This window comes from Colossoma macropomum, unplaced genomic scaffold, assembly GCF_904425465.1.
Source record: "Colossoma macropomum unplaced genomic scaffold, Colossoma_macropomum, whole genome shotgun sequence".
In the NCBI taxonomy this organism is placed as follows: domain Eukaryota; kingdom Metazoa; phylum Chordata; class Actinopteri; order Characiformes; family Serrasalmidae; genus Colossoma; species Colossoma macropomum.
In genome coordinates this window covers 37,675,357-37,701,985 of record NW_023494790.1, presented here as the reverse complement: position 1 = coordinate 37,701,985, position 26,629 = coordinate 37,675,357, and the positions used below count along the sequence as shown (strand labels likewise).

General features: G+C 40.4%; 2 protein-coding genes across 2 annotated transcripts; one reads left to right on the top strand and one right to left on the bottom strand.

The window, feature by feature from the left end:
- Positions 1–22: 22 nt before the first annotated feature.
- On the bottom strand, positions 23–10,387 carry gdpd3b (glycerophosphodiester phosphodiesterase domain containing 3b). Its single transcript, XM_036573314.1, has 10 exons — positions 9,486–10,387; positions 8,945–8,987; positions 6,188–6,323; positions 6,046–6,091; positions 4,602–4,720; positions 4,419–4,508; positions 2,645–2,778; positions 1,449–1,508; positions 540–591; positions 23–311 (listed from the first exon to the last, which is right to left on the bottom strand). Exons 1-10 carry the CDS (start codon positions 9,628–9,630, stop codon positions 177–179), a joined length of 960 nt encoding a protein of 319 aa, XP_036429207.1. The 5' UTR covers positions 9,631–10,387; the 3' UTR covers positions 23–176.
- An 8,809-nt stretch (positions 10,388–19,196) lies between these two features.
- tbx6 (T-box transcription factor 6) lies at positions 19,197–26,629 on the top strand. Its single transcript, XM_036571657.1, has 9 exons — positions 19,197–19,298; positions 20,785–21,140; positions 22,692–22,902; positions 23,064–23,331; positions 23,935–24,078; positions 24,247–24,317; positions 24,405–24,463; positions 24,553–24,814; positions 24,979–26,629. Exons 2-9 carry the CDS (start codon positions 21,074–21,076, stop codon positions 26,627–26,629), a joined length of 2,733 nt encoding a protein of 910 aa, XP_036427550.1. The 5' UTR covers positions 19,197–19,298; positions 20,785–21,073.

Here is a 26,629-nt window from a genome sequence, read left to right as displayed (position 1 = left end):
CTTTTAAACAGCATGACAATCCCAAAATATGCCACCTTTACCCATAGAAACGTATTCAAAACTAATAAAACTGCAATGCATTTGACTTGTAGTCAATTGTGAAACTATATGAAGGATTTTTGCTAAAAGAAATGTTTAGAAATAGTCTAACATGGAAGGTAGTATAGAGGAAAGTGTCATTTAGTGGGAGGGACGGGGTGCTTTCGAAGGTACTCTGACAGGACGGTGGGGTAGTCGCTCATCACTCCTGTAGCGCCGACTGAAAAGGCAGCGTCCATGTCGTTCTCCTCGTTACACACAAACAGCTGCACCTGAGAAAGAAAAGAGCGAGACAGAAGGAAAAAGATAAGCCTTTCTGATAAAACAGGGATAAAAGAGGCATTGTGAAAACGAAAAGACTGAAGCGGCGGAGGAGAAATACATCCTGATTGGATTTTCTTTGTGATTGGATTACAGAGCTGTGGCTGAAATGTGTCAGTGTCCATATGTTTTTATGTTGTACAGATATAATCCAGATTACGGCGTTGCGGAAAACATACCTGCATCCCACGCTTCACCAAGTGGTCAAACAGAGACTTCCTCATGGTCAGTCTAGAATGAAGAATAGAAAATAACACTTAAGGCCACCCACATAGTGACTACATAGGTAACACAGTTATTATGTAACAACATAAAGGGCCTTAAACTAAAGTGTAATGTTACAGTATTCATGACAGTTGACATAAGCCTAAGTTAACAGTTATTCCAGAAAGCGTCACTTGTCATAAAGATCTACTGTTGTCCATTTTGATGCCAACACAAATTCTGACACACTTCTGACACCAATGTAGCATTTTGTTTTTTAAAATACTGTTTTTCATTTGAGGTCAAGTGAGGGGAAAGCAGTGAAATAGAGGTTCTGTTTTTCATTTTTGCCATGTATTCTGGATGGTACTAGATGAAAAAGTGAAGTCGTGTGCGTTGCATTTCATATTTTTTCCACTGTAGTGATTGTATTTCAATTTGGCACAAATTCCTCTCCACACATTTCACCTCAGCAAGTGTTATGAAAGTGGACACTTGTTGGAATAAGCCTTATAAATGATTATATAAGTTTATGTCAGTTGTAACGAAAGGCTTATGCAGGTGTCGTTGCCTTTATGAATGCTACCCTTTGGTAAAGTGTTACCAACTAAAGTAACGTTTGTTCTGTTTGTAACTCTGTTATGAAGCATCGAAGTAAAAATAAACAGGAAAGTATAGCATTATTTTACCTGAATTGCAAAATTTGCATATATTCACTGTTATAAATGTAATAAATAACGTTCAGTTTAGTTTAAGGGCCTTTATGTCAGTACAGTGTTATTCCCCATGTAGGTAGTTTTACCAAAAACCCTCTAAACTCAACAAAACTGACCTCAATGGATGCAATTTTTTATGAATCTTCAAAGCTTGTAGAATTTACTTACTTTTCCATGAGAAAGACCACAAATCTTTTCTTCAGTATGGATTCTTCTGGAATGTAGGTTCTATAAGAGCACACACAATTGACATGTTAACCTACCACAGCAAAACAAAATAAGTTGCCAGTGTATGTATGTGATTTCACGCTTTGACACTGTATGACACCCTGTTATCTGTAAACATGGACAGATGTACGTTGCATAGCTAAAAACAGAGGCGGTGTGTTGTACAGGAAACTACATAAGCCTGTTTGATTATGCTTAAAGGGGCAGTGTAGCCCGAAAACTGGCATTTAATATTAAATATTATGTAATATTCTGTGGTGCAGCATTGTATCAATTTTTTCCAATTTTAGTCCGATCCAGTTCCTCCCGGTAGTTAGGATTCCTCCCATTACATGATACCATCAGCACTAGGAGGGCGAAGGCAAACACAGGCTTCTTCTGAGTCATATGAAGCACCACCGCATCTTCAAACGAGAAGGATCTAGCTGCAGAGCCGCATTACCGCGCTCTACCGGCTGTAGCATCACCAGGGATTGAACTTACGATCCTCTGATGAGGCCAGTGGATGATGATGTAGGCATGCAGTCAGCATCATGCTAACTAGTGAGGTGTTAGCTTCCATTGCTAATATCCAGCCAACAGCGTCCTGTGGGCAGCATCCTGTGACCACTGATGAAGGACTAGAGGATGACCAACACAAACTGTGCAGCAGCAGATGAGCTATCGTCTCTGACTTTACATCTACAAGGTGGACTGACAAGGTAGGAGTGTCTAATAGAGTGGACAGTGAATGGACACAGTGTTTAAAAACTCCAGCAGCACTGTTGTGTCTGATCCACTCGTACCAGCACAACACACACTAACACACCACCACCACGTAAGTGTTACTGCAGTGCTGAGAATGATCCATCACCCAAATAGTACCTGTTCTGTGAGGGTCCATGGGGGTCCTGACCACTGAAGAACAGGGTAAAAGAGGGCTAACAAAGTATCAGAGAAACAGATGGACTACAGTCTGTAACTGTAGAACTACAAAGTGCACCTGTATAGTAAGTGGAGCTGATTAAATGGACAATGAGCGTAGAAATAAGGAGGTGGTCAGAATGTTATGCCTGATCGGTGTATATTTCAGTTGCAAGCTGGAATAAATCTACTGATTCTTCCTCTTGTGGTTTTTAGACTGGGAAGCTACTGACCTGTTGATTATGCTGGGCAGGTAGAACTGTAGTAGACTCTCTCCCAGAGGCATGAAGGGCAGAAGGCCAGTGTAGAATAGCACCAAGAGGAGAAGGCCTCGTCTCATGGTGAAGCTGTAGGGCATGGCAGGGCACTGCGCAAGAGATTGAGCTGCAGTTATATATAAAGGTATATTTCACTGCTTCATTTTACAACAGAAACTGGCCAACAATGTCCAGACTGGGGGCAGCTGAGCAGGGCCACCTGGGGCAGTAAGGGTTAAGTGCCCTGCCAAAGGCAAAAAGGCAGACTAATCAAATCTAGCATCATGGTACTATCAACCCTCCAGTAGGGGTGGGCAATATGGAAAAAAAATGTATATGACAATACTTCAAGACATGATATGCATCACGATATTTTGTTTTTTATATGTTGGAACAGAGAAAATAGAATCTGTAGTGCCACAAATAAAAATACTATGAAAATAATAGTAAACTTACAGCTACAATGATTTTTATTCGATGTTTCACAAGAAGCACTGCACTAAATCTAATTAAACAGGGCTAATTGTGCACACATTGTAATACAACGTAGTTAGTCAGTGTTCTCAATGTACTGACGGTGCCCACGATATGCTCACAAATGCATATTGTGACATAGTTTATCACAGTAACGATAAAATATTGTCATATTGCCCACCCCTACCCTCCACTCCTAGGAACCAGAGTGTCTGTCTTTCTAAGAAGGCAGACACTCTAGGGCAGGGTTCACAACCCAAATGTTAAGAAGAGCCATTTTTTCCTTTTAACAAAAAAAAATCAAACCACCTTGAGAGCCACAACATTTTATGTCCATTTTACCATCTTGGCTGTAAATATGTCTCAGTGTGTGCTGATATACTAGTATGGGATAAAAATATAATATAAATGAAAACACAGACTTACTTTGCTCTACTTTAAGCTTTTGCTCAGCTATAGTCGCTTTTCTCACATCTCCAGCAGGAAACTTTTCCACAAAAGTAGAAGTTTCTTGTAAAATGTCTCTCAATGTTCGACTTTTTGCGAGGCTGAAGTCGCTTCTCATTCGCCAGCTTCTTGTTTGAATTTTCCTGTTCCACCTTAAATGGTGACTGAGGTGCCAGAATGTAACTGCTGCACCATTTAAGGTGGAATGGGACAATTCGAATGGGACTTTAGCTTTGCGACTTTTTAGTGTTTCAGTTTCTCACTGCAGATTAAACATATCAGGAAACGAGCTGGAGTGATTATAAATGCAAAATAAGTCCATTCGTCTCTAAATGTTCGTCTTAAATCTCTCTCTTTGCCGTTTCGTTAGCTACTAGCTAGGCGAAATTGTTGTATGTGTTGCTATGGTGACCAGCAGTCTGCGCTGGTCTTCAGGGTTAAAGGGTGAATTAGCAGTTCTACATTAACTCCAGAGTTTAAGACCATTTATTGTTAAACTGTGTTGAACGATCAGCAGAGCTTTATTTTACTGTAAAGGAGGATTATTTTATTTCTACCTACAAATCTGATTCTGCTGTGGAGCCACAACAGGGCAGTGAAAGAGCTGCACCACATGTTGCCGACCCCTGCTCTAGGATATAAGGCCCAGTTTCCCAAAGGCACTGTGAGCTACAGGCTAGTCTGTGAGTGCAGATTGTGACTTAAGGAATGATTGCAAAAAAAAAATAAATAAATCTCTGCTTAAAAAGGAAATGAAAAAAATTCAGCATAATTCAGTGAACGAGAGGTAAACATGATGATCTTATAGGTTTATGCTATCATGCTGTACCTGTTTCCTGCACTTTGTCATGATGTCCGAGTCTTCAGTGGCCCAGACGGTGATGCTCTCTCTGTTGTGCTTCTTCACTAGAGAGGAGACCTGTCGAATGTAGAAGAGCAAGTAGAATCTCATCAATTCCAGCTGATTACAGTGGTAAGATAAGGTAATCAGCAAGGCAAAATATGCTAATACCTTTTCTATGAGCACGTCATTGTTTTCCTTGACCTCGATGTTGATGGGCATTTGAGGGAACTTCTTAAAGACGTCCTCCAGCAGAACAAATTTCCGGTCCTTGCCTGTGCTGTAGTGCCCTGATGGAGATTTAGGGGATTTTCACTCACTGTCATCGGCATCCATTAGTTCAGGGTTCTCAAACTACCAGCAGCTCACATATTTACAATGTATTCTCAAATACAGCCCACTTGGGGGCCACCAGCTACGTGGTCTTCTCCATGAGGTCCGTGTGAAATACGCAGAAGAAAAAAGTGTCTCTGTTTTTGCAATTTATTTGAACCATACCAAACATATTCACCCATTTAAGCTCTTAGTCAGTGTGTGTTAACAAGTCTTCTGTCACTACTAATTGCAGCCAACTGCTACTACTGTTGGCATTACTGCTACTGAGCGCTGATTGGTTAGCATTATTGCTACTGAGTGCTGATTGGTTGGCATTACTGCTACTGAGCGCTGATTGGTTAGCATTATTGCTACTGAGTGCTGATTGGTTGGCATTACTGCTACTGAGTGCTGATTGGTTAGCATTACTGCTACTGAGTGCTGACTGGTTAGCATTACTGCTACTGAGCGCTGATTGGTTAGCATTATTGCTACTGAGCGCTGATTGGTTAGCATTATTGCTACTGAGCGCTGATTGGTCAGCATTACTGCTACTGAGTGCTGATTGTATAGCATTACTGCTACTGAGTACTGACTGGTTAGCATTACTGCTACTGAGCACTGATTGGTTGGCATTACTGCTACTGAGCACTGATTGGTTGGCATTACTGCTACTGAGTGCTGAATGGTTGGCATTACTGCTACTGAGAGCTGATTGATTAGCATTACTGCTACTGAGAGCTGATTGATTAGCATTACTGCTACTGAGCGCTTATTGGTTACTGCTAATGAGTGCTGATTGGTTAACATTACTGCTACTGAGTGCTGATTGGTTGGCATTACTGCTACTGATCGCTGTTTGGGTAGCATTACTGCTACTTAGTGCTGATTGGTTAGCATTACAGCTTCTGAGTGCTGATTGATTAGACTATCAGTCTAAATTAGAATAATAGCTGAGTTAGCTGTAGCTGTATTGCAGCTCAGTGTGCAGCCTTCATGCTGCACCTGGATTGCATATGAATGGTTCCTCTTTAGCATCATAATCATCAGTCTGAGCTGAGTTTATAGAGCTTATGTTGGGGAATCAGACACAGTGTCTGTGTCACTAACGAAAACGTAATGTAATGTAAATGTTCAGCTGCTAAAAAAGGGAAATAAAAGACTTGTAAGTATTTTTAAGTACAAATTATAAATACGTGATGCTGCTGGTAGTTTGAGACCCCTGCATTAGTTGTTAGCCATATTAGCATTGCTCGGTTGAACAACCTTGCATTGTGTTGAAGTCTGAACTGAAACTTACCGACGTAGAATGTGACCTCCAGTTTTTCTTTATAGGGTGGCAACTCCTACAATAAAAATGCATTTGGACATTAACATCATTGGGGCCGGTTAAGATTTATAGATGTGCAAACCATGTTGAGCAGAATTCTCATTATGCAAACCTGTAATTTCAGGGACGAGATGTCAATATTGTATCCAGTTTGTCTTTCAAGGTTCTTGTCATGGGACACGACCACATAACCATCTTGAGTTAAATGACAGTCCAGTTCAAGCATCTCAGTTCCTGCTTTCATCGCACTGTGGAAGAAAGAGAGGATGACTTTAGAGTGACTAAACGTGTTTGTTTATACGTGCATTTACTTTCTATTATTTAAAAATCATACACATTTGTACTGCTTGGCAGTATTGATGTTAGCATTAGTTGTAGTGGTAGTTTTAGTATTAGTTGTCAAGGTGTGAAATACTTGGGGTCCTGTGGGGTGTGGGACCTTCTAATGAACCTCTTGGACCCCCCTGAATGTCATTAAAATTCTAGGGGGTCCCTTAAATAAACCTATGCTCCTGGTTAGGTCTTTGGTATTCTTAACTAACTAGAGCTGCAGCGCTGGTCTGCCTCAGGGTGGCGATGTAGCAAACTGGTTGGGCAGGTTCCCACCAAATTGGGTGGATTTTGGGTTGGATTTGGCAGGAGAAAAAGTGCTTTGGTTTGGTTGGTGGACAAAATTTGGGCTGGTTTGTCATTATTTTGGTGGGTTTTTAAAAAGTATATTGAGTTAGTGAACTGCAGTACTTAATAATGCAGCTTAATAGGTCTAACTTCACACATCCAATCAGTCATTAAAACTTTGATTGACATACATTATAGTCTCTCCTGATTGCCCAGGTTACTCTACATTATTATTTTATTGAAATTATTTATAGTTTCTCTGTGCATGCGTTTTAGATGTTTGACAAGGATACTAAAAATGAAGTAAAAAGATTTGGATTCTTTGAGTTTTGGTTCTTCAATGAAATAGTTAAATGGCCTATTTCTTGGGTGGTTTATCGTGCATTTTGGCAGGTTTTGAACACTTTTTTTGGCTGGAAACTATAGAAGCAATCTGGCAACCCTGTCCGGTATACCACTGAAAATCTTTACAATGTTCTGTAGCAGATCTGTAAATCTGAAAACTCGCCCAGTTTCCCAAGAGTGTGGTGTAAAGAGTGACTGTTCCTCATTTCTCACACTGAAGACAGAAGAGGAGACGAGGAAGAAATCAGTCAATGTGAGGAAGCGCGCAGAACCGCACTAGAAAAGAGACTCTACAGAAGAACAACCACTAAACCAAAGATTTTGGTGCCATTGAAGTAGCACTAGCACTGCTATGGTGAGTGAAGGGGGTATATCACACACTAGCAGTAGTAACAGGAACAACAGCAGCAGTTGTACTAATACTTAGCTGTAGTAATAATAATGTTATTCCACTGTTACTCTTTATTACCCGACTTACTAACATTACAGTACATGTTGGGACAAATGACATCCCACCGAGAGATTCAGAAGTGCTGAAGAGAAGCTTTGTCAGACTCTTTTATCTGCTGGCAGACTGTGGTTAAAGACATGTTCATCTCCGGCCCTGTTCCCACTCTCAGACGTGAGAACGGGTTGTTCAGCGGACTGCTTGGTCTGCATTTGTGGCTGGAGTCACAGTACAGCCGCTTCTCCTTTTTATTGAGAATTGTAATCTCTTTTAGGGGCACTGTGAACTTTTTACGGAGGGTCAAATGTGCTTTCATCCAACACTTTCTACAGGGCTCTCTCAGCCTCCACAGCATGACTCAAACACGTCTCATCAACAACTGCAGCAGCCACCGCTGCTGAGACTCCATCCATGCTGAAAATCTGGCTTCCTATTTCAGAAGCCAAAATGCCCCTAGGTGTGAGTGTGAATGTGTATGTCTGTGTGTCTGCCCTGTGATGGACTGGCGACCTGTCCAAGGTGTATCCTGCAATCTAATGGAAAATCTCTGTTTACATGCTCACTACAAGCAATCAGATCCAAACTGGCACACATGCGTAGAGAACTTGGTGCAGACGTTACCATGACAACGAGCATCACGTGAGTGTTTTTAATTCCTCTAAAATTCTGTTTTTAATTCCTTTAAAATGATGTCAGACTCAGGAAAACGTCCTTCAAATGTCCTTATTAAAGAAGGCTGAGAGGAAGACGTCGTGTTCTGAGACGCATAAGCTGGACGTCCGTCCCACCTCCGTCTTTTAAAGATCAGAGCATAAACTTCGTCTCCTCTGCAGACCAGTTTCTGCTCCGCCATGTTGAACGGTATAAGCTTTCACTATGACGCGACGAACATGATCAGAACGGACTTAAACTGTCTGATAGGGAATGTAATCAGATACAGGCGTTTACACGGATATTATTCTTCTATTTAACGGATTATTTACAGGATTAACCACCTCGATCAGTCGGATAGGAACTGTATTCAGAATGGCCTCAATCAGACTAGACTATTCAGACTGAGGTGTTTACATGAACGTATTCTATTCCGATTGAGCGATTAGTCAGATTATTAAAGGATTACAGGGTGTGAGGAGTCAATTTAGAAAATGTCATTTCAGTGGATTATGGTACAGTTATGTTTCCTGACTAAAGGTACTGAGATGGACCCTTGAGGGTTCCACCCCAGTGGGACGTGTACTGCCCCAGTGACGGTCTAGTACCTTTATTTCTGAGAGTGTTTTGTAAAGTGTTGCCAATATATTAGAGTCACAATGTTGTATCACAACCACAGTATAAAAAATGATTATTATCATGTGTACTGTAAGACCCTTAGTCTTTTGCAGTGGAGTATTTCACAGTCAGGCCTGGAAATGTAACTAAATTGGATAGAATTGAATGGAGAGAGACGGAGATACTTACTGTGTAAAAGCCTCAGTAGTGTTTTCTATCTTCTCTCCAGCACCTGAAGACCAAAAGATCATCAGACGCTTAAGCAGAGCAGAACTAATAAACACACATGACCAGAGAGTGGACCACACTGCCAGAAAAAGGTACAGTTTTCGTTCAAGGTACAAACAATGTAAACGTGAGGCACAACTTTGGTTTTCAGGTCTAATTTTGTACCTTAAAGAAGTTTTTCTTTAAGGTACATTTTTGTAGTTTTTCATAGCCGAATGCTTTAAAACTCTACAATAAAACAAGGTTAGAGACGAGACGGGGTGTGTGGAGTCAATACAACCTAAAATGAATTGCAATGGATTATAATACGATTATGTTCCCTGACTAAAGGTACTTAGATGTAGCCTTGAGGGTTCCACCCCAGTGACTAGAGGGGCACTGCCCCAGTTTTTAGTACCTTTTTTCTGAGAGTGTGATAGTGGATAAAAGCAGTACAGAAAATTGTTGCATATTACAGTGTAAAAAGTAATTATTAAAAGAAAAAAGAAGAGTGGACACTCACCTCCTCTGTGGGAAATGTGTCTGCATTGAAACGCCAACTGTTTCTTCTTGTGGAGAATCTGAGGGTTACGCAGCAGATAAACAGAACACAGGACGTAAAAAAGTCCAAAAGCCAAGAGGCACAGCACACCGACCACAGCGTCCATTCAGACGAATCAGAGCTCGGATATCAGGTAATGATATCTTCTCTATTGTCCTGCCTTTCTTATATAGTGTAGCTAAAGCATGTGAGGGGACATGTGAATGGTTGTGTGTGCGTATATGTGTGTGTGTGTGTGTGTGTGTGTGTATGGGAGTGGGTGTGTGTGGTCAGGTATGACACAGCGTGAACGTACTGCTGGATGAAAAACCTGAAAAAAGTCACACTGGCATTCAATCATATCCAAACATTCCCTATCTGCATTGAGTAACGCTGGAAACTGAAACTGAGTCGTGCTCCGGCTCTGTTAACTGGTGGGAACCTTTTTCTGAGCTACTGTACGTCTCATGACTTATCTCAGCTTTTCTCTGCTCTGCTCTGTGTTCTTTCCATAGGAAATCACATGAACAGTGGACCGCAAACCAGCCCAGACGTACCACCGGAACACGACATGGCAGAACACGATATCCTCTTTCTAAGAGATCTGGCCTTTCAGGCTCTGGGTGCCAAGGTGAAGTACGGCTTATCACAACTGAGGCCACAGAGCTGCTCCCACTTCCCTCCATGGAGGAGTTGCACAATGAAGAAACTGCTGATCTTGCTTTAAAAGGACTGTCTGTCACCCTTTGACCTCGCTTTTACAGGAGGTTCACATCAAATACATCAGTTTCTTTAATCAGTAGATTAGTGAGTAAAGATGGGTGAGTAGAGTGAGAACCTTACAGTGAATCCCATAGGAAATACATTCACCTGTGTCCATTATGAAGGACACTGATCAGGCATAACATTCTGACCACCTCCTTGTTTCTACGCTCATTGTCCATTTTATCAGCTCCACTTACTATATAGGTGCACTTTGTAGTTCTACAGTTACAGACTGTAGTCCATCTGTTTCTCTGATACTTTGTTAGCCCCCTTTTACCCTGTTCTTCAGTGGTCAGGACCCCCATGGACCCTCACAGAGCAGGTACTATTTGGGTGATGGATCATTCTCAGAACTGCAGTAACACTGACGTGGTGGTGGTGTGTTAGTATGTGTTGCGCTGGTACGAGTGGATCAGACACAGCAGTGCTGCTGGAGTTTTTAAACACTGTCCACTCACTGTCCACTCTATTAGACACCCCTACCTTGTCAGTCCACCTTGTAGATGTAAAGTCAGAGACGATAGCTCATCTGCTGCTGCACAGTGTTGGTCATCCTCTAGTCCTTCATCAGTGGTCACAGGACGCTGCCCACAGGACGCTGTTGGCTGGATATTGTTGGTTAGTGGACTATTCTCAGTCCAGCAGTGACACTGAGGTGTTTAAAAACTCCAGCAGCACTGCTTTGTCTGATCCACTCAGACCAGCGCAACACACACTAACACACCACCACCACGTCAGTGTTACTGCAGTGCTGAGAATGATCCAGCACCCAAATAGTACCTGCTCTGTGAGGGTCCATGGGGGTCCTGACCACTGAAGAACAGGGTAAAAGGGGGCTAACAAAGTATCAGAGAAACAGATGGACTACAGTCTGTAACTGTAGAACTACAAAGTGCACCTATATAGTAAGTGGAGCTGATAAAATGGACAATGAGCGTAGAAACAAGGAGGTGGTCATAATGTTATGCCTGATCAGTGTTTGTTGCCAGCATAGATGATTCAGCTGAACTGGTTCAAAGTCAGAGCTGAAACACATTTGGGACTTTTAACTGATCTTTGACTTTAGACTAAAATCCTTTTGCTTTGAGTGACCCTAAACCTTAATTATGTTTATTTTATTAAAATTAATGACTGAACATTCCATTTAGTCTCTACCAAAACAATCATAACTCAGTAGTGACTGTTTCTGTGACAATTTTAGCTCATTTTGAGCTCAAAAACACAGCCAATACATGAAAGCCAGCAAACACAGCTTTGAACAGCTGTCACACATAAAATCATCATATTTTTCATTAACTGCAGAAAATATGACAGTTCTTAATGTTCCACACTGAGTTTCAGACTTTGGGACACATTTACTTTAAAACAATGGGATCTAACTGCTCACCATGTTTTCCTTCCTACATGTTTTACTTGTGTTATATAGTTTTATTTAGTACATCCAGTTCAACTGTCTACATAATTATTAGTAAAATAATTAAAAAAACATCTGTATAAAATAATTTTATTGATTGTAATGATATTCTTACAGAAATCTTATATATTAGATATATTGACTACATGTAAGATGGTTTCATTTGGCAACATTTTCTCGAAGAGCAAAATCTGTTGAATCACAGTAACTGTAACAGTAAGAACCTTATGATATTATGAAACTTACAGTGACATCATCACTTTGACTAATGTTTTTCAGTTTCACATTCACATTGAACGTCACACCTCATCGGCCTCCACTCAACTCAGACAAATGACCAAACCTGTCAATGGTCGGTTGCCCCAGTTATTCATATATTTATGAATAATTTATTCATATATGTTTCCCGTTTATTAATGTCCAGAATTTCCAGTATTTCAGAAGTGGTTAAATCTCGAGGTAGATCACTTATTTTATCATTGAACTTCACTGTTTGGATGGTAGTAACTGTTTTGTGTGTTAAATATACTACTGTTTGAAATGACTTTGAAATCAAAGTAATATTTCATGTAGTTGAATTATAACTTTCATAATGTAGAAATTTTGAAATATTGTAATATTGTAAATGATTTATTGTTTTTATTGAAGAATTCTTCTTTTTTTGCTTTTTTGCAGGGCACAACAATCAACAGATCACTTCTCATGTTATTAATGTAAGTTGTATACATATATATAGGTATATACATATATATATATATATATATAGATAGATAGATAGATAGATAGATAGATTTTATTTTAAGATTTAGACAGTAAAGTTTAAATATTGTAAACTAGACACTAATTAACATTATTCAGTGTTTTGAGTATTTTGGGAACAAGTATTTATTAAATGATAAATAATAAACTGTAATTATCAACTTACAGTAATTTTTTTACAATTTTTTACCTTGAGATCTGAGCCCCAGCTGTGAAAACCCATATTTTAACCATTCCACCCTTATTATGGATTATCAGTTGTTTTGTTTTCTGTTTTGTACAACATTTTACATTAAGAAGCCAAATTATGCTTTATTTACATTTTAGTGACCCCTTTAATTAAATATCAGACATCGAACAATGCCACACCGTGCTTATATGAATTTAACAAAAATGTCACATAAACTGTTTATCGTTACGAAGACTCACAGTCACCCCTTTTGAAATATGCAAGGCATTCTGGGTATTTATTTCATTAGAACTCCATCAGTCTGGACATGAATTGTATTATAACCAATCCTGATAATAATTTTGTTAGAAATTGATTCTTGATGATTTACATCTTGATGATTTACATCATTATTGTTTGGCATTTTTACATTTTTTTAGTAATTATATGAAATCTGTGAATTTGCGCAGTACTAGCATTGTAGTGCAGTTATCTGATGCTATGTATGTATCCATGTATTTGCAGCTAAATAAAGGAAATAGCTTATTGCTCTTTTTACAAAATGAGGACAAAATATAAAAACATAAATAAAATAATTACATTTCATGTATTATTTATAAGAATTAAAGTAAACAGTTCTTCTGCAAAGCAGTGTAGTAGTGTAGTTCATTAACCCCTTAAATGGTCAGGTCCCGCCGGCAGGTCCAAAGTTTTATTACACACTTCTGTAATCTAAGAACAGCTCAGCCAGTTTGCATTGAAGTTACTGATTAATAGGCTTTAGTATGTAATAAGCCTGGAACTTTAAGGGGTTAAACTGTAGACTATGATCAGCAAGCAACATACACTATATGGACAAAAGTATTGGGACACTCCTCTTAATCATTGAATTCATGTGTTTCATTCAGTCTCATTGCCACAGGTGTATAAAATCAAGCCTCTAGCCATGCAGCCTGACTTTATACACATTAGTGAAAGAATGGGTCTAAAGAGCTCACTGAATTGCAGCAAGTCAGTTTGTGAAATGTCTTCCCTCCTAGATATTCCACGATCACCTGTGAGTGGTTTTATTGAAGAGTGGAAGCATTTTGGAACCACAGCACCTCAGCCACAAAGTCTCAGACCATGTAAAGTTACAGAGCGGGTTGCCGAGTTCTGAGGAACTTAGAGCATAGAAGTCTCCAACGATCAGCACAAAAACTGCACCGGGAGCTTCATGGCAGGGTTTCCATGGTCGAGCAGCTGCATGCAAGCCTTACATCACCAAGCACAATGCCAAGCGTCGGATGGAGTGGAGTAAAGCGCCGCCACTGGACTCTGGAGCAGTGGAAACGTTTTCTGTGGAGTGACCAATCAGCTTCTCTATCTGTCAGTCTGATGGACGAGTCTGGGTTTGGCGAATGCCAGGAGAACGTTACCTGCCTGACTGCACTGTGCCAGCTGTAAAGTTTGGTGGAGGAGGGATGATGCTATGGGGCTGTTTTTCAGGGGTTGGTCTAGAACCCTTAGTTCCAGTGAAGGGAAATCTTAATGCTTCAGCACCAAGACATTTTGGACAACTGTACACTTCCAACTTTGTGGGAACAGTTTGGGGAAGAACCTTTTCTGTGCCAGCATGACTGAGACCCAGTGACCAAAGCAGCTCCATAAAGGCCTGACTGGGTGAGTTTGGTGTGGAAGAACTTGACTGGCCCTCACAGAGCCCTGACCTCAACCCCATCCAACACCTGTGGGATGAACTAGAACGGAGATTGTGAGCCAGACCCTCTCGTCCAGCATCAGTGTCTGACCTGACAAATGCTCTTCTGGACGAATGGGCATAAACTCCCACAGACTCTCTCCAACATCTTGTAGAAGCTTCCCAGAAGAGTGGAAGCTGTTAGAGCTGCAAAGGGGGACCAACTCCATATTAATGCCCATGGGTTTAGAATGGGAGTCATAAAAGCTCCTGTAGGTGTCCCAAAACTTTTGTCCATATAGTGTAACTGTCAAAGATTATTCAGTGAACAGCACAATGGTGCACACTTGATGTGATTTGTGTATGGGTGTATATTGCCTGCGTGGGTGTATATTGCGTGTTTCATAGTGACTTTGAATGTTGCAATTATATTTTAGAACTGAACATATCTGTTCTATAATTGGTAGACTGGAAACAGTGGTTCTACACTTTGGAACCACAGTGCGTACCGAGTCCTTAAAACAACATTCAGCCTTTTAGGTTCCCGAGTAACCAGTGAACTGAGTTTGGGCCTTAAAGCTACCAATGAACTTAGTTTATACTTGTCATTTAAATAATCTCTGTGGTGTCTGTTTACTGTCTGTGCACTAATCACATTAGTAGCGCTGAGTTAACAGCTATTTAGTGGGGTTGTGTTACAGTGGAGGTGTTAAAGATTGACTTTACAGTTGAGCAGCACAGTAAACACAGTCAGCTCTTGTTCATGAACAAAAACACACTCATTACCACTAATGTAGATGAGCGTGTCCGTACTGCTACTGCTACACACCTGTCCACTCATAAACACATTAAAGGTCATTACGCCTAACACAACGCCCCCCCATACACCCATGCTGGGGAGTAATGACCCCAGCACCTCCCTGGGACAGACTTCAGGAGGAGGAGCGTTCACACCTCCACTTCCTCCTCTCTCCCAGTCTGGCTTTCATCCCCCACTTCAGGTGCCAAACAAAAACAGCAACTACAACAACAGATTCGAAGCCCTGCTGTCGGAGGCGCTGACCGAAGACCAGGGGTTACGTCTGTAGGAGGCTTTCACTGCCGATCGAACTTCTTGCACTAAAACAATTATTTGTGATCTTATTGAAATTGTCTATTAGAATATGTGGGAGGCAAAATAAGCTTAAGCTTCAGCCCACAGCTTTTCGGTCAATATTTTTTGTTTTGTTTTGTTTGTCTCTCGTATTAATTTAAGACCTTGTTTTTTTATTTATTTCTATATGTGTATTTATTTATTATAAACAAGGACCAGAATAAACAATAAACAACAACAAGCCATTTAGTTCAAAAGAGCGAGCACATCATCAATGTCAGACCAAAACTCTCTCTGAAATGCTAAACTGGAAAATACATACATATATACATGTTATATACATACTTTTTTATGTAAGATAACAGGAAATTTGACTGGATTTTCAGAAATTCTGCATAATTCAGTGGTTGAGATGTAAACAGAGAGATTCCGAGCGTTTTGGTATGGTGGAACCAGGGGTCGCCATGACTACAACACAAACATTTTATTTACTATCCAGAACCACCAGTGAACCTACACGAGTCTTCTGAGTTTATATGTAAGGATGATGATAGTAAATAGTGGAAAATCTGAAATAATAAGTTTTCTTTGGGGACTATTTTACCTCACAACACCCTGCATGTATCCCTCCACCAATTATTTTTTAAAAATAATTTTAGCAAATACCAAAATCTTAGTGTATTGCAATCAACAGGCAGAAAATTTGAGGCATCAGGCAGCTTTTAGAGGCACTAAACTCTTCAGACGTCTGGTTCCTATCACCACCACTGTAAACAATTCTGACTTGCTAAGTTTCTCTAGAGCAGAGCGTTTCACACCAAACCACTCTGAACCACTCTGAACCACTCTGTTTACACATTAAACATTTAATTAAGCAGAAAATTTTAAAAAATTGGTGGAATTCCCCTTTAATGTATATATAGGCCTTTAGACCCTTTTTAATTGGTCCAGTCATCATGATTTTTTTACACAATGTAAAAGGACAATGTGTTTTCACATTATTTTGAGAACATGATGATTCATGAAAAATGAAGATACAAGGTGACCATATACAGAGTTTTTGGTTCCATTCAGCACCTTTATTTTCAAGAGAGTAACAGATAAATGGTTTTGCAAATGGCTAATAATGCATAAATTAAGCACTAAGTGCTTGGACCCCTAAAAAGAAAAGACCTGAAAAAGACATGTGTCTCTGAGAAGAAGGTAGATGCAAGGAGAAAACAGAAGAATAAATCATAATTTAAAGATAATTTAAAGAATAAATAAATACCAAGAGGATAAGTAAAGGCCTTTTAGTGTGCTCATTTGATTTGGACCTTTAAGATCTAAATTCAGGTCATTGATTACTCAGGAACGCTAATGAAATAGACCCAAAAGTGTGTATTAAAAAGCACAGTGTATTACTGAGAAGAGTAAAATACACACAGTTTCTCATTCCTGACCGAACAGGCCGCTGTCGGCTCTGGCCGTGTGCGCAGGGGTCCTGCTGGTTGTTATTCCACAGCTCAGTGTTGTTGTAAGGCTGTTTCCGAGCCATGTGGGTGCATTTTGTCTGAGTTGTTGTGTTTATCTAGAAGACCAAACTGCAGCAGTAAGACCAAACTGTGTGTGTCACAGGTTTCCACCTGCAAAAGCCTGCCCTCCATCCACACCTCCCGCTGAGAGAGAGGGAGAGAGAGAGAGAGAGAGAGAGAGAGAGAGAGAAGCTGTTTATCATTAGAACACTGCTTACAATATCATTCAAAACATAGGAATCATCTATCATCTTACTCATTAATGTTGTTTTATATGCGGTAGCTTGCACAATGTCGATCTTAAGGGTTATTTAGTAATGAAAATAGTTCTGTATAGAACCATGCACACTCAAAGAACCCTTCGCATGATTTAAGGGTGCTTTGCATCATGGAATGGTTCTTCATATTGATGGAGAATGTGCTGTATTTCACTATTGTTGGAACAAAACCTCGTATCTCCATTTTTGTTGTTTTTCAGTTTTTGACATAATTTGAAACTGCCTGTTGTCCTTTACATTGTGTGTAAATCTTATGATGAATGGACCAAAAGAAACGGCCCAAAATGACTTGGAAAACATTCCGGTTCCATTGACTTACATTAAAAGTGAAGTAGGTTTTTTCATTCTCCTGTAAAATTGCCATTTTGGAGATACAAGGTTTTGTTCTGACTACAGCAATATGGTTCTATATAGCACCCAAAAGGGTTCCTCTACTGTTACAAGCTTGACATCGTAACAATAGAACAACCCTTTTGAGTGTTATGTAGAACACTTTTCAAAAAGCTTCTGTATAGAACCATCTACAGCACATTCTCCATCAATCTGAAGAACCGTTTCTTGATGCAAAGAACCATTTAATCATGCAAAGAGTTCTCTGAGTGTTCATGATTGTATATAGAGCCATTTTCTTTACTAAAGAACCCTTGAAGAACCATCTTCCTTTAGAGAGGATTCAAATGTTAGACACCAGACAGATAGATGTAGTTTTAGTATGTCTCATTTCACTGATTGAAGGACGAGCTACTTTGGGAGGTTGTTAAATGTTAAATAATATATTGTAATTATATATTTACAAAAATGTTTGGTCAGTTATCCAGCTGGACATCTGATCACCGGTTTTGATTTATGAGCCATTCTGGATTTTTTTAATGGAACTTCATACTATAAATGAGTTTTATTAGAACTTAATTTTATTGTACCTTCATTCTAGACATTAATTTAGTTATAATTTCTTTCTGGATATTTATTTCATTGCAGCTTTGTTCTTCATTCTGGATATTAATTTTGTTATGGCCTCATTCTGGGTTTGTGTGTTTCATACATTGAAGCTACTTGCAAGCTAACACTCAAAGCTAATGACGTCCTATGGCAGTAAGTCTACTATTGAACCTCAACACTGTTATTCACCAACACCAGCTGTTCAAACTGCAGCCTGAAACTGCCAAACACCTCTGAACTACCGCACTGGACAGAGTCTGCAGGTCTGTGTGGGCTATTCTGGTGAGGTCAGTCTTATGATGTCATTATATGTTTGTAGCGTGCATGTGACAGTATTCATATTTTGGCTCATTAATGACCTCATAGTCCAGAAGATCTGGTGACATTCAGAGGGAAAGTGCCCCCTGATGAACCATTAGAAACTATTAGGATTAAAACCCAATGAATTTGCTTTTTAATAGGAATTAGCTTAATGGTTTCCAATATAGAGCACTAGTTTCCTGTAGATCCCATTGGGAAACCATTAAATGCATTTAGGCTCAGCTGCTGGTTACCTGTTAAACCATAAGGATCCTTTACACTGTGATATCAACCCAGTAGAAAAGCCAAAACACATTACAAAACACACAAGAGGACCAAAACTTAAAGGTTGCTGTGGGTTTTTCCAGCAGGGCCCAAACAGCAAAACATCAGCTTTTGCTTTCTACCATTAGGAGTTTAAATAAAATTAAAACAGGCTTTATTTTTCACAGATCTGAAGCTCCTAATATGGGCAGAATGACACGAATTCAGGGGCGGCACGGTGGCGCAGTGGGTAGCGCTGTCGCCTCACAGCAAGAAGGGCCTGCGTTCGATTCCCGGCCGGGTGACCAGGGTCATTTCTGTGTGGAGTTTGCCTGTTCTCCCCGTGTCTGCGTGGGTTTCCTCTGGGTACTCCGGTTTCCTCCCACAGTCCAAAAACATGCAGTCAGGCCAATTGGACATGCTAAATTGCCCCCAGGTGTGAGTGTGTGTGACTGTGTATGTCTGTCTGTCTGCCCTGCGATGGACTGGCGACCTGTCCAGGGTGTATCCTGCCTTCCACCCAATGACAGCTGGGATAGGCTCCAGCACCCCACCGCGACCCAGAAGGATAAGCAGTTTGGATGATGGATGGATGGACACGAATTCAGAGTTAATCAATCAGGTACAGACCTGAGTTCCAGAATGTGGGACATTATCCCTGAGAAGCATCTCGTCTTGGAATTATGAGGTTCTATTTGACATTTTTGCCACATATTCTTAGACTCTTTATCTAGAAAACAAAAAGGTTCTGTCTCCAAACTCAAACTCTAACTTAGTTACATAAGGTTCTATCTGTGAGCCAATCAGCATTTCGAATGCACACAAAAGGACCAATCAGGTTCTTGTGCTGTCTTGCCGCTCTGCTCAGCGACTTCGGGAAAAGGTTATAAAACTTTATGAAATATGAAAACATGTTGCTGAAACTCTGCCTGTCTTATTACAGCTCTATAAAAAGTCTGATGGTCTAAAATCTTATAAATATTAAGCCCTAAATATTATTAAATAATAAACATTTGAATTGGTGGGTCTTAATTACAACATAAACATTAATTAAATTAATTCATCCATCTTTTCTTTTCCTTATTTCTCCCAAAATAAAACATTTTGGCTCATCTTTAGACTGACCTGCTGCACTGACCTGCTGGGACTGTTTATTACAGTAGCTGGTTGCTGTCTGACCTAAATGACACTTAAACCTTCCTACCTAAAACTGACCTCTGCACTGGACAGAATATTTAGCACTGAGCTTTAAACATAATCTGCAATGCTTTTATGACTCAGAAAAAGATGATTTGTCCTAAAACAAGGAATAAACGTCATAAAAAAAAATAATAATACAAATAAATGTCATAAAAATGTCAAAGCATTAAAGTTAACTTTCTGATCATGAAGACTCTCTGATACACTAATTTTTATGTTTTAAAATAAATTATGAGTAGAAACTGTTTGTGTTCCTTAAAAATCATGACTTTTTTTCATGTTTTGTCAGATAGAACCTCATAACTCCAAGCGGAAAATGAGTTTTTAGGATTAGAAGGTTCTATCTGCATTTGACCTGTTCCAGGATTTTGATTTTGTACATTTAGAATAAATTTAGGGTGCATTTATTTGGAATGCAACATCTTTGAGGCTCAGTATCTTAAAACTGCTCAGAATGCAGACAGAACCTTATAATTCCAGGGGGATGATCTTTTAAAGATACCACTAATAAACATACTTAGTGTGGAACATCAGTGTAGTCGAGTAGCTACATGCTAATCCGCAGCTAAACTTGATAAAATTTAAGAGATTACCAGCGTAGATGCAGGATTTCACATTAGAATTATAGCCAGCATATCGCTGTTGTCCAAAATGGTAACTTTACAGGAGAAGGAAAAAACCTACTTTATTTTTAATGTAAGTCAATGGAACCAGAACATTTTCCAAGTAATTTTGGGTCGTTTCTTTTGGTCCATTCATCATGAAATTTACACACAATGTAAAGGGCAACAAGCATTTTCAAATTATGTCAAAAACTGAAAAACGACAAAAACGGAGATACGAGGTTTTCTTCCGACAACAGCGACATACGTTCAAGCATGTAACTGTGTGCCTGTGTGTTTGTTTAGGCCGTATGCGAAGGCCAGGAGTGTGGGGCCTACAGGCCTGACCGAGACAGAAGGAGAGGGAGGGAGTGTGAAGACTTCACCATTTGGTAGCTCACACTCACCTATATAACAGAGAGAGCAAGGAGCAACTGGCGTTAGAAGAAATGCAACCAGAAGACGACTGAGGACAGAAGAAGCAAAGGCCACTGATGCCAAAGCCATGTTAAAACGTTCGGTCAGTTAATTCCTCAGTAAGAAGATCCAACACTGAACTCAGAAGAAGATTGAAGAAGCACTGTAACTTAAAAGCATGCTGGGAGTGGACATGTACCCCAGTTTGGCCCTTGGCCCCAGACTCGGAGACTGCTACTACCGAGGTAAGAGAGAGCGACGCCGATATGAAGCACTTAATTAATAAATATGGAAAGACATTAAAGGTGAATTCAGAGTGGTTTGGTGTGAAATGGTTGCTTGTACAGACTTAAAAAATGGTTCTTCAAGGGTTCTTTAATTCTATGGTTCTGTATGGAACTATGAAAAATTAAAGACCACTTTGCATGATTAAAGGGTTCTTTGCATGGTGAAATGGTTCTTCAGATTAATGGAGAATGTGCTGTAGATGGCACCAAAAAGGGTTCTTCTATTGTTACAAGCTTGACATTATCACAATAGAAGAACCCTTTTTGGTGCTTTTCTGAATGATTCTTAATAAAACCATCTACAGCACATTCTCCATTAATCTGAAGAACCATTTCATGATGCAAAGAACCTTTTAATCATGCAAAGGGTTCTTTGAGTGTTCATGGTTCCATATATAACCATATTCTTTACTAAAGAACCCTTGAGGAACCATCTTTTTTTAAGACTGTGGAGACTCAGATTCCTTTACAGTGGTGGTGATAGGAACCAGGCATCACTATGGCTACAACACAAATATAGACATTTTATTTACTATCCAGAACCACCAGTGAACCTACACGAGTCTTCTGAGTCTATATGGAATGTTGATGATGGGAAATAGTGGAAAATCTGAAATAATAAGTTCTCTTTGGGGACTATTTTGCCCCACAACACGATGCATGTGCATCTCTGCCAAGAATAGGTTTGAAAAATACATTTTAGGCCAAAATCTTGTGTCAAACATGTCATAAAGCTGTGTCTCAGATATCAAGCAGGGTATTTGTAACCATTTCATGTAGTAACTTTCTGTGAGGGAGCTTTTAGAGGTGGACGTCTGGTTCCTATCACCACCACTGTGAACAATTCTGACTCAGTAAGTTTCTCTAGAACAGAGCGTTTCACACCAAACCACTCTGAATGACTTTGTTTACATCATACTGATTTAATTATGCTATCATTTTTAAAAATCAGTGGAATTCCACTTTAGATGTCTAGTAAATGTGTGCATTTCTTCTTAATCTACTGGGCTCAGTTTGTGGCATATCTTGGAGGGAAATTCATTTCTGTTTAAACTGTTGGACTTTCATGTTGGTGTAATTGAGAATTACCATTCATAAATACACTGCATACTCAAATGTGATCAGAGGATCTATTTTGACAGCAGTAGAATATAGACAACAGCTTTATTCCCCATTTGAAATAGCTGTATATTTTTATTTTGGCCAAGAAGTGACCGCATACCTTATTGAACATTGTTTACGATCAGTTATTACTTTCAAATTATGCATCACTGCCTCTTTAAACCAATGTTCCACAGATATTATCAGGGAGTGCTCTGTTCACTGCTTATGTGAACAACTTAGGGAGCTCCTGTAAATGACCAGATTCAAGGGTGTGATAATTAGCTGATGGGTCAAGTTAACTGTACTGGACTCTTTTAGTTTCAAACTTTGGTTGTAGTTCTGTTTGGATCACACAAACTGCTAACACCACTTCCACTGACATGTCGTCATTTTACTGTCCTGCAGATCGAGAGCCCCCAGCCCATGTGCCCCTGTACCCGCCATCATGTGACATGGTGGCCCGAAGCCTGCCCCCTCACCTTCTAGCCCCACCCCCTCCAAACAGAGAGACTTCTGGCAAAGGTCAGGACACTGTGAAGATGGAGCTGGAGGATGCATCGCTATGGAAACAGTTTACCACTGTTGGCACTGAAATGATCATCACCAAGAAGGGCAGGTAGTGCATTTTTGATTATTGTTCAGAATTGATCAGTAAATCAGTGTAACTTAATTCCTTTAATTGACCCCAAATGCTTCTCTTTCCTGGGAACACTGCATTTCTTGAAAATATATATAAATATATATATATAAATATCTTTTCCTGTATTTCTCCATCAGACGGATGTTCCCCCCGCTGAAGGTGAAACTGTCAGGCTTGAACCCGTCTCTGCGTTACATTCTTCTGTTAGACATTGTACCCGTAGACTCCTCCCGCTACCGTTTCCAAGACGACAGCTGGCAGGTGGTAGGTGGGGCCGAGGCCCGGCTTCCGGACCGAGTTTTCATTCACCCCGACTCTCCTGCAACCGGAGAACACTGGCAGAACCGCACTATATCCTTCCACCGAGCCAAACTCACCAACAACACACTGGACACACAAGGACACGTAAGTGTGCACAGTGCTTCACCTGCATGTTTTTCTCTGTGCAAATAATGGAAAGCTTTCAAATCAAAAATGCACAAATCAATTATGATCCTCGAGGATCCATATCATCACATCAGAGATACACAGTGCCTTTCTTTGCATTTTGGGTAACATTTATATTAATAGTTTTTGCTATTTTATTCAGTAATAACTTATAGTGTTTATTGGAATACTAGAAACCAGGATAACCAGGATAAATAATAAATAATATGCTATAAGTGTCTAATTGATTCCTAAAAACCTTGAGATTTGATTACTACTTTTCAATACGAGGCATTTTGGAAATGCATGTTATTATAACTTATTCTATATGCTATACAGCTTTCTCCATTATTATGGAATCATCAACAGCTCTCTTAATTATTTTGAACACATGTAAGATTTATTTTTTTTTGCTGTTTACTCAAAACCTGTGAAATTATAGGGTATATAGGGGATATACATGTATTTGCAATAAAATATTGTTTAACATTATTGAAAACATTGATTCCAAAACTTTGAAAGGTGCTTCTAAACTTTTGAATGGTTGTGTAAATATTTTCCCGCTTAATCTCTGTCGATCAGATCATTCTCCACTCTTTGCACAAGTACCAGCCACGGGTGCATGTGATTGAGGCCAGAGATGTGCTGATGTGGGGAGGAGCTCAACATTCCTTCACCTTCCCAGAGACCCAGTTCATCACTGTTACAGCCTACCAGAACAACAAGGTGAAACATATATGAAAATTAAGGCACTAAAACTCTTCTTATTCAGTGTGTGGATTAACTCTGCAGGGTCAAGTGAACGAACACAGGACAAACTTGTATAGAATATCAACACAACTTGACACTGCTTCTCAGTAACAGTGTGAATTGTAAATCTCTGTATGTTTTTAGATAACTGAGCTGAAGATCAATTCCAATCCATTTGCCAAGGGCTTCAGGGAAAATGGAATGAACTGCAAAAAGTAAGTTTTAATCAGTGGACACATAATCTGTGCAAGAACAGGAGAATGGAAAATCGGCATTATAAACTCTATCCTTATTTCTTTCAGGCAAAGAGAGGCAAGGCAGAAGAGGAAACAGCCCTATCAAGAGGAACCTCTCGACATAGGTAACTAAACTCACTTAGGAATATCCAAAATAAAATCCAAACACAGAGTGATCATTTCTAACTCAGTGTTTTTCTTGTCTTGCCTTCAGAGTCATGTGACCCATGTGATTCCACAGAGGTCCTATCACAGACTATGGTACTGCAGAGTACCACTCTGCCATTACCTGATTCAGGCTACTGCACTGATGTGGCATCTTACTCAGAGCAGACAGAACAGCAGCACAACTCTGGGCAAGAATTTCTGGGTTCCCAGATGACCCAGATACCCGAGATCTCAGAGATTCCTGATTCCAGAGAGAACCAACCTCAGGCAACTTCAGATAATGAAGTGAACAATGGATTGCTTCATGGGTGAGCAGTGCACACCTACAAATATTTATACACTAGCTTAATCTATGGTCATAAGCTGAGGTTTTAAGTTTTGAGCAAGTTAACCAATGACGTCTATGAAAATCTAGGAATGACAGTCGTTTGTTCAATTGTTCAATTTCTCTGGTTCTCTTTCTTATTTCCAGGTCTACCCAAATGATGGAACTTTCCTCATACTCCACGTTTACATCCCCTCCAATTACATCCTCATCTCACCCACCTGTGCCTCTTCCTCAGCCTTCATCCCTCTATTCCTCAGTGTCCTCCACTCAGGCACCCGATCTATCATCCTCTCATTCTGACCCATCCCCTCTGCAAGATTATTCTTCCATAGCTTCCTCCCACTATCCTACCCTGAATTCCTCTTCTCCAATCACATCTTCCTCTACCTCTCCCCCAGGCTCTACATATCCTTCCATCTCTCATCCCTCTTCTTCTCCTCAGTTGCCACCCTCCTCCTCTTACCATCCTGTCCTTTCATCTCAAGATCATCTAGGTCCTCAGACACCTACAAATCCATCCTTCCAATCTCTTCCTCCACCTTCTTGCCAGTCCATCAACGGCTGTTCTTCCAGTCTTTCCATAGACACGGCTCAGAACCAAGCTGTTGATGGAGGTTTGGTCAGTACACCCTCTTCTGTCCAAGACGCAACACCAACTGCCTTCCCCTTCCCCCCAGTGCAGTCCTCTAACAACCCTGATCCCACTACGCCTCCATCCCAAGTCATTCCACAAACAGCTTTCCCCTTTCCTCCGGTACCACAGGCAAACCCTAATAATGGCACACCAGATCCAAATCCAATCCAAACGGCATTTCCTTTTCATTCTGTGTCGCAACCCAATTCCAACCCTGTAACTACCCCATCTGAATTGAACACTAACACAACTGCCTTTCCTTTCCCAACGCAGCCCAACAATCCAAATCCTCATAGTTCTTTGCCTAGGCAAACCCCAGCAGCTTGCTCTTTCACAACCACTCAACCATCATCAACTTCTCATCTAAACCCTTCTCCATCCTTCCAAAACCCAACACATTCAACAATTGCATCCTTCATTCATTCTTCCTCCAGTTCTGTAAATGCAGTTCCTCCACAAACCATCTCCATCCCTACAATCAATCCCAACACTTCTCTGCCCACACATGCCATCCATGGGTCCATTCCTAACTCTGTTCAACCCCCTCACACATCTTATTCTTTCCCAACTTCCATCCCATCTGGTCCCCATCCTCTCCAGAATCTAGCTATGCCAGCTATTGGCCCTGCTCATGGTGTTCCAGCTATTCCAAATATGGTCCAAATCCAGGCTACTATTCCTCAGTCACTACCAGCCTCCTCTTTCACTCATGTTCCTCCACAATGTGCAAATCCTTCTCAAGTCCCAGCACAATCCTTCGCACCTATACAGGCTTCCACAACTTCTCATCTTCCACATGCAGCCCTCCAAAATCACTCTGTCCCCCCAGGCCCGACCCATTCCCAGTATCCTGCCTCTTCCAATGCATATCCTCCTGTTGCTCCATCTGAGATCGGCTCTTTTTCTCAGATGAATCCAGCTGCCCCCTACCTGCCTGACATGGTACTGCACCCTTCCCTTCTACCTCCTTTAGATCATGCTCTTCCCTCATCTGCTCCGCCTTCCCGCTATAACCCCTTTCCTTCCTATCCTCTCCGCCTGTGCCAGGACCCTCGGACCTCCTTTCATTTACCACTCAGGCACATTTACAGACAGCCCCAGCATGTACACTCTAATAACCAGGGGCCCTACCTGGACCTGGGAGGAAGGGCAGCATTCTGA

Coding starts and splice junctions, on each gene's coding strand:
- gdpd3b (XM_036573314.1), bottom strand. CDS start 9,630: ATGGACGCTGTGGTCGGTGTGCTGTGCCTCTTGGCTTTTGGACTTTTT. Junction 592..1,448: donor GTGGTCTTTCTCATGGAAAA/GTAAGTAAATTC, acceptor TCTTCATTCTAG/ACTGACCATGAGGAAGTCTC. Junction 312..539: donor TGGTGAAGCGTGGGATGCAG/GTATGTTTTCCG, acceptor TTTCTTTCTCAG/GTGCAGCTGTTTGTGTGTAA.
- tbx6 (XM_036571657.1), top strand. CDS start 21,074: ATGCTGGGAGTGGACATGTACCCCAGTTTGGCCCTTGGCCCCAGACTC. Junction 24,079..24,246: donor CAGCCTACCAGAACAACAAG/GTGAAACATATA, acceptor GTATGTTTTTAG/ATAACTGAGCTGAAGATCAA. Junction 24,815..24,978: donor AACAATGGATTGCTTCATGG/GTGAGCAGTGCA, acceptor TCTTATTTCCAG/GTCTACCCAAATGATGGAAC.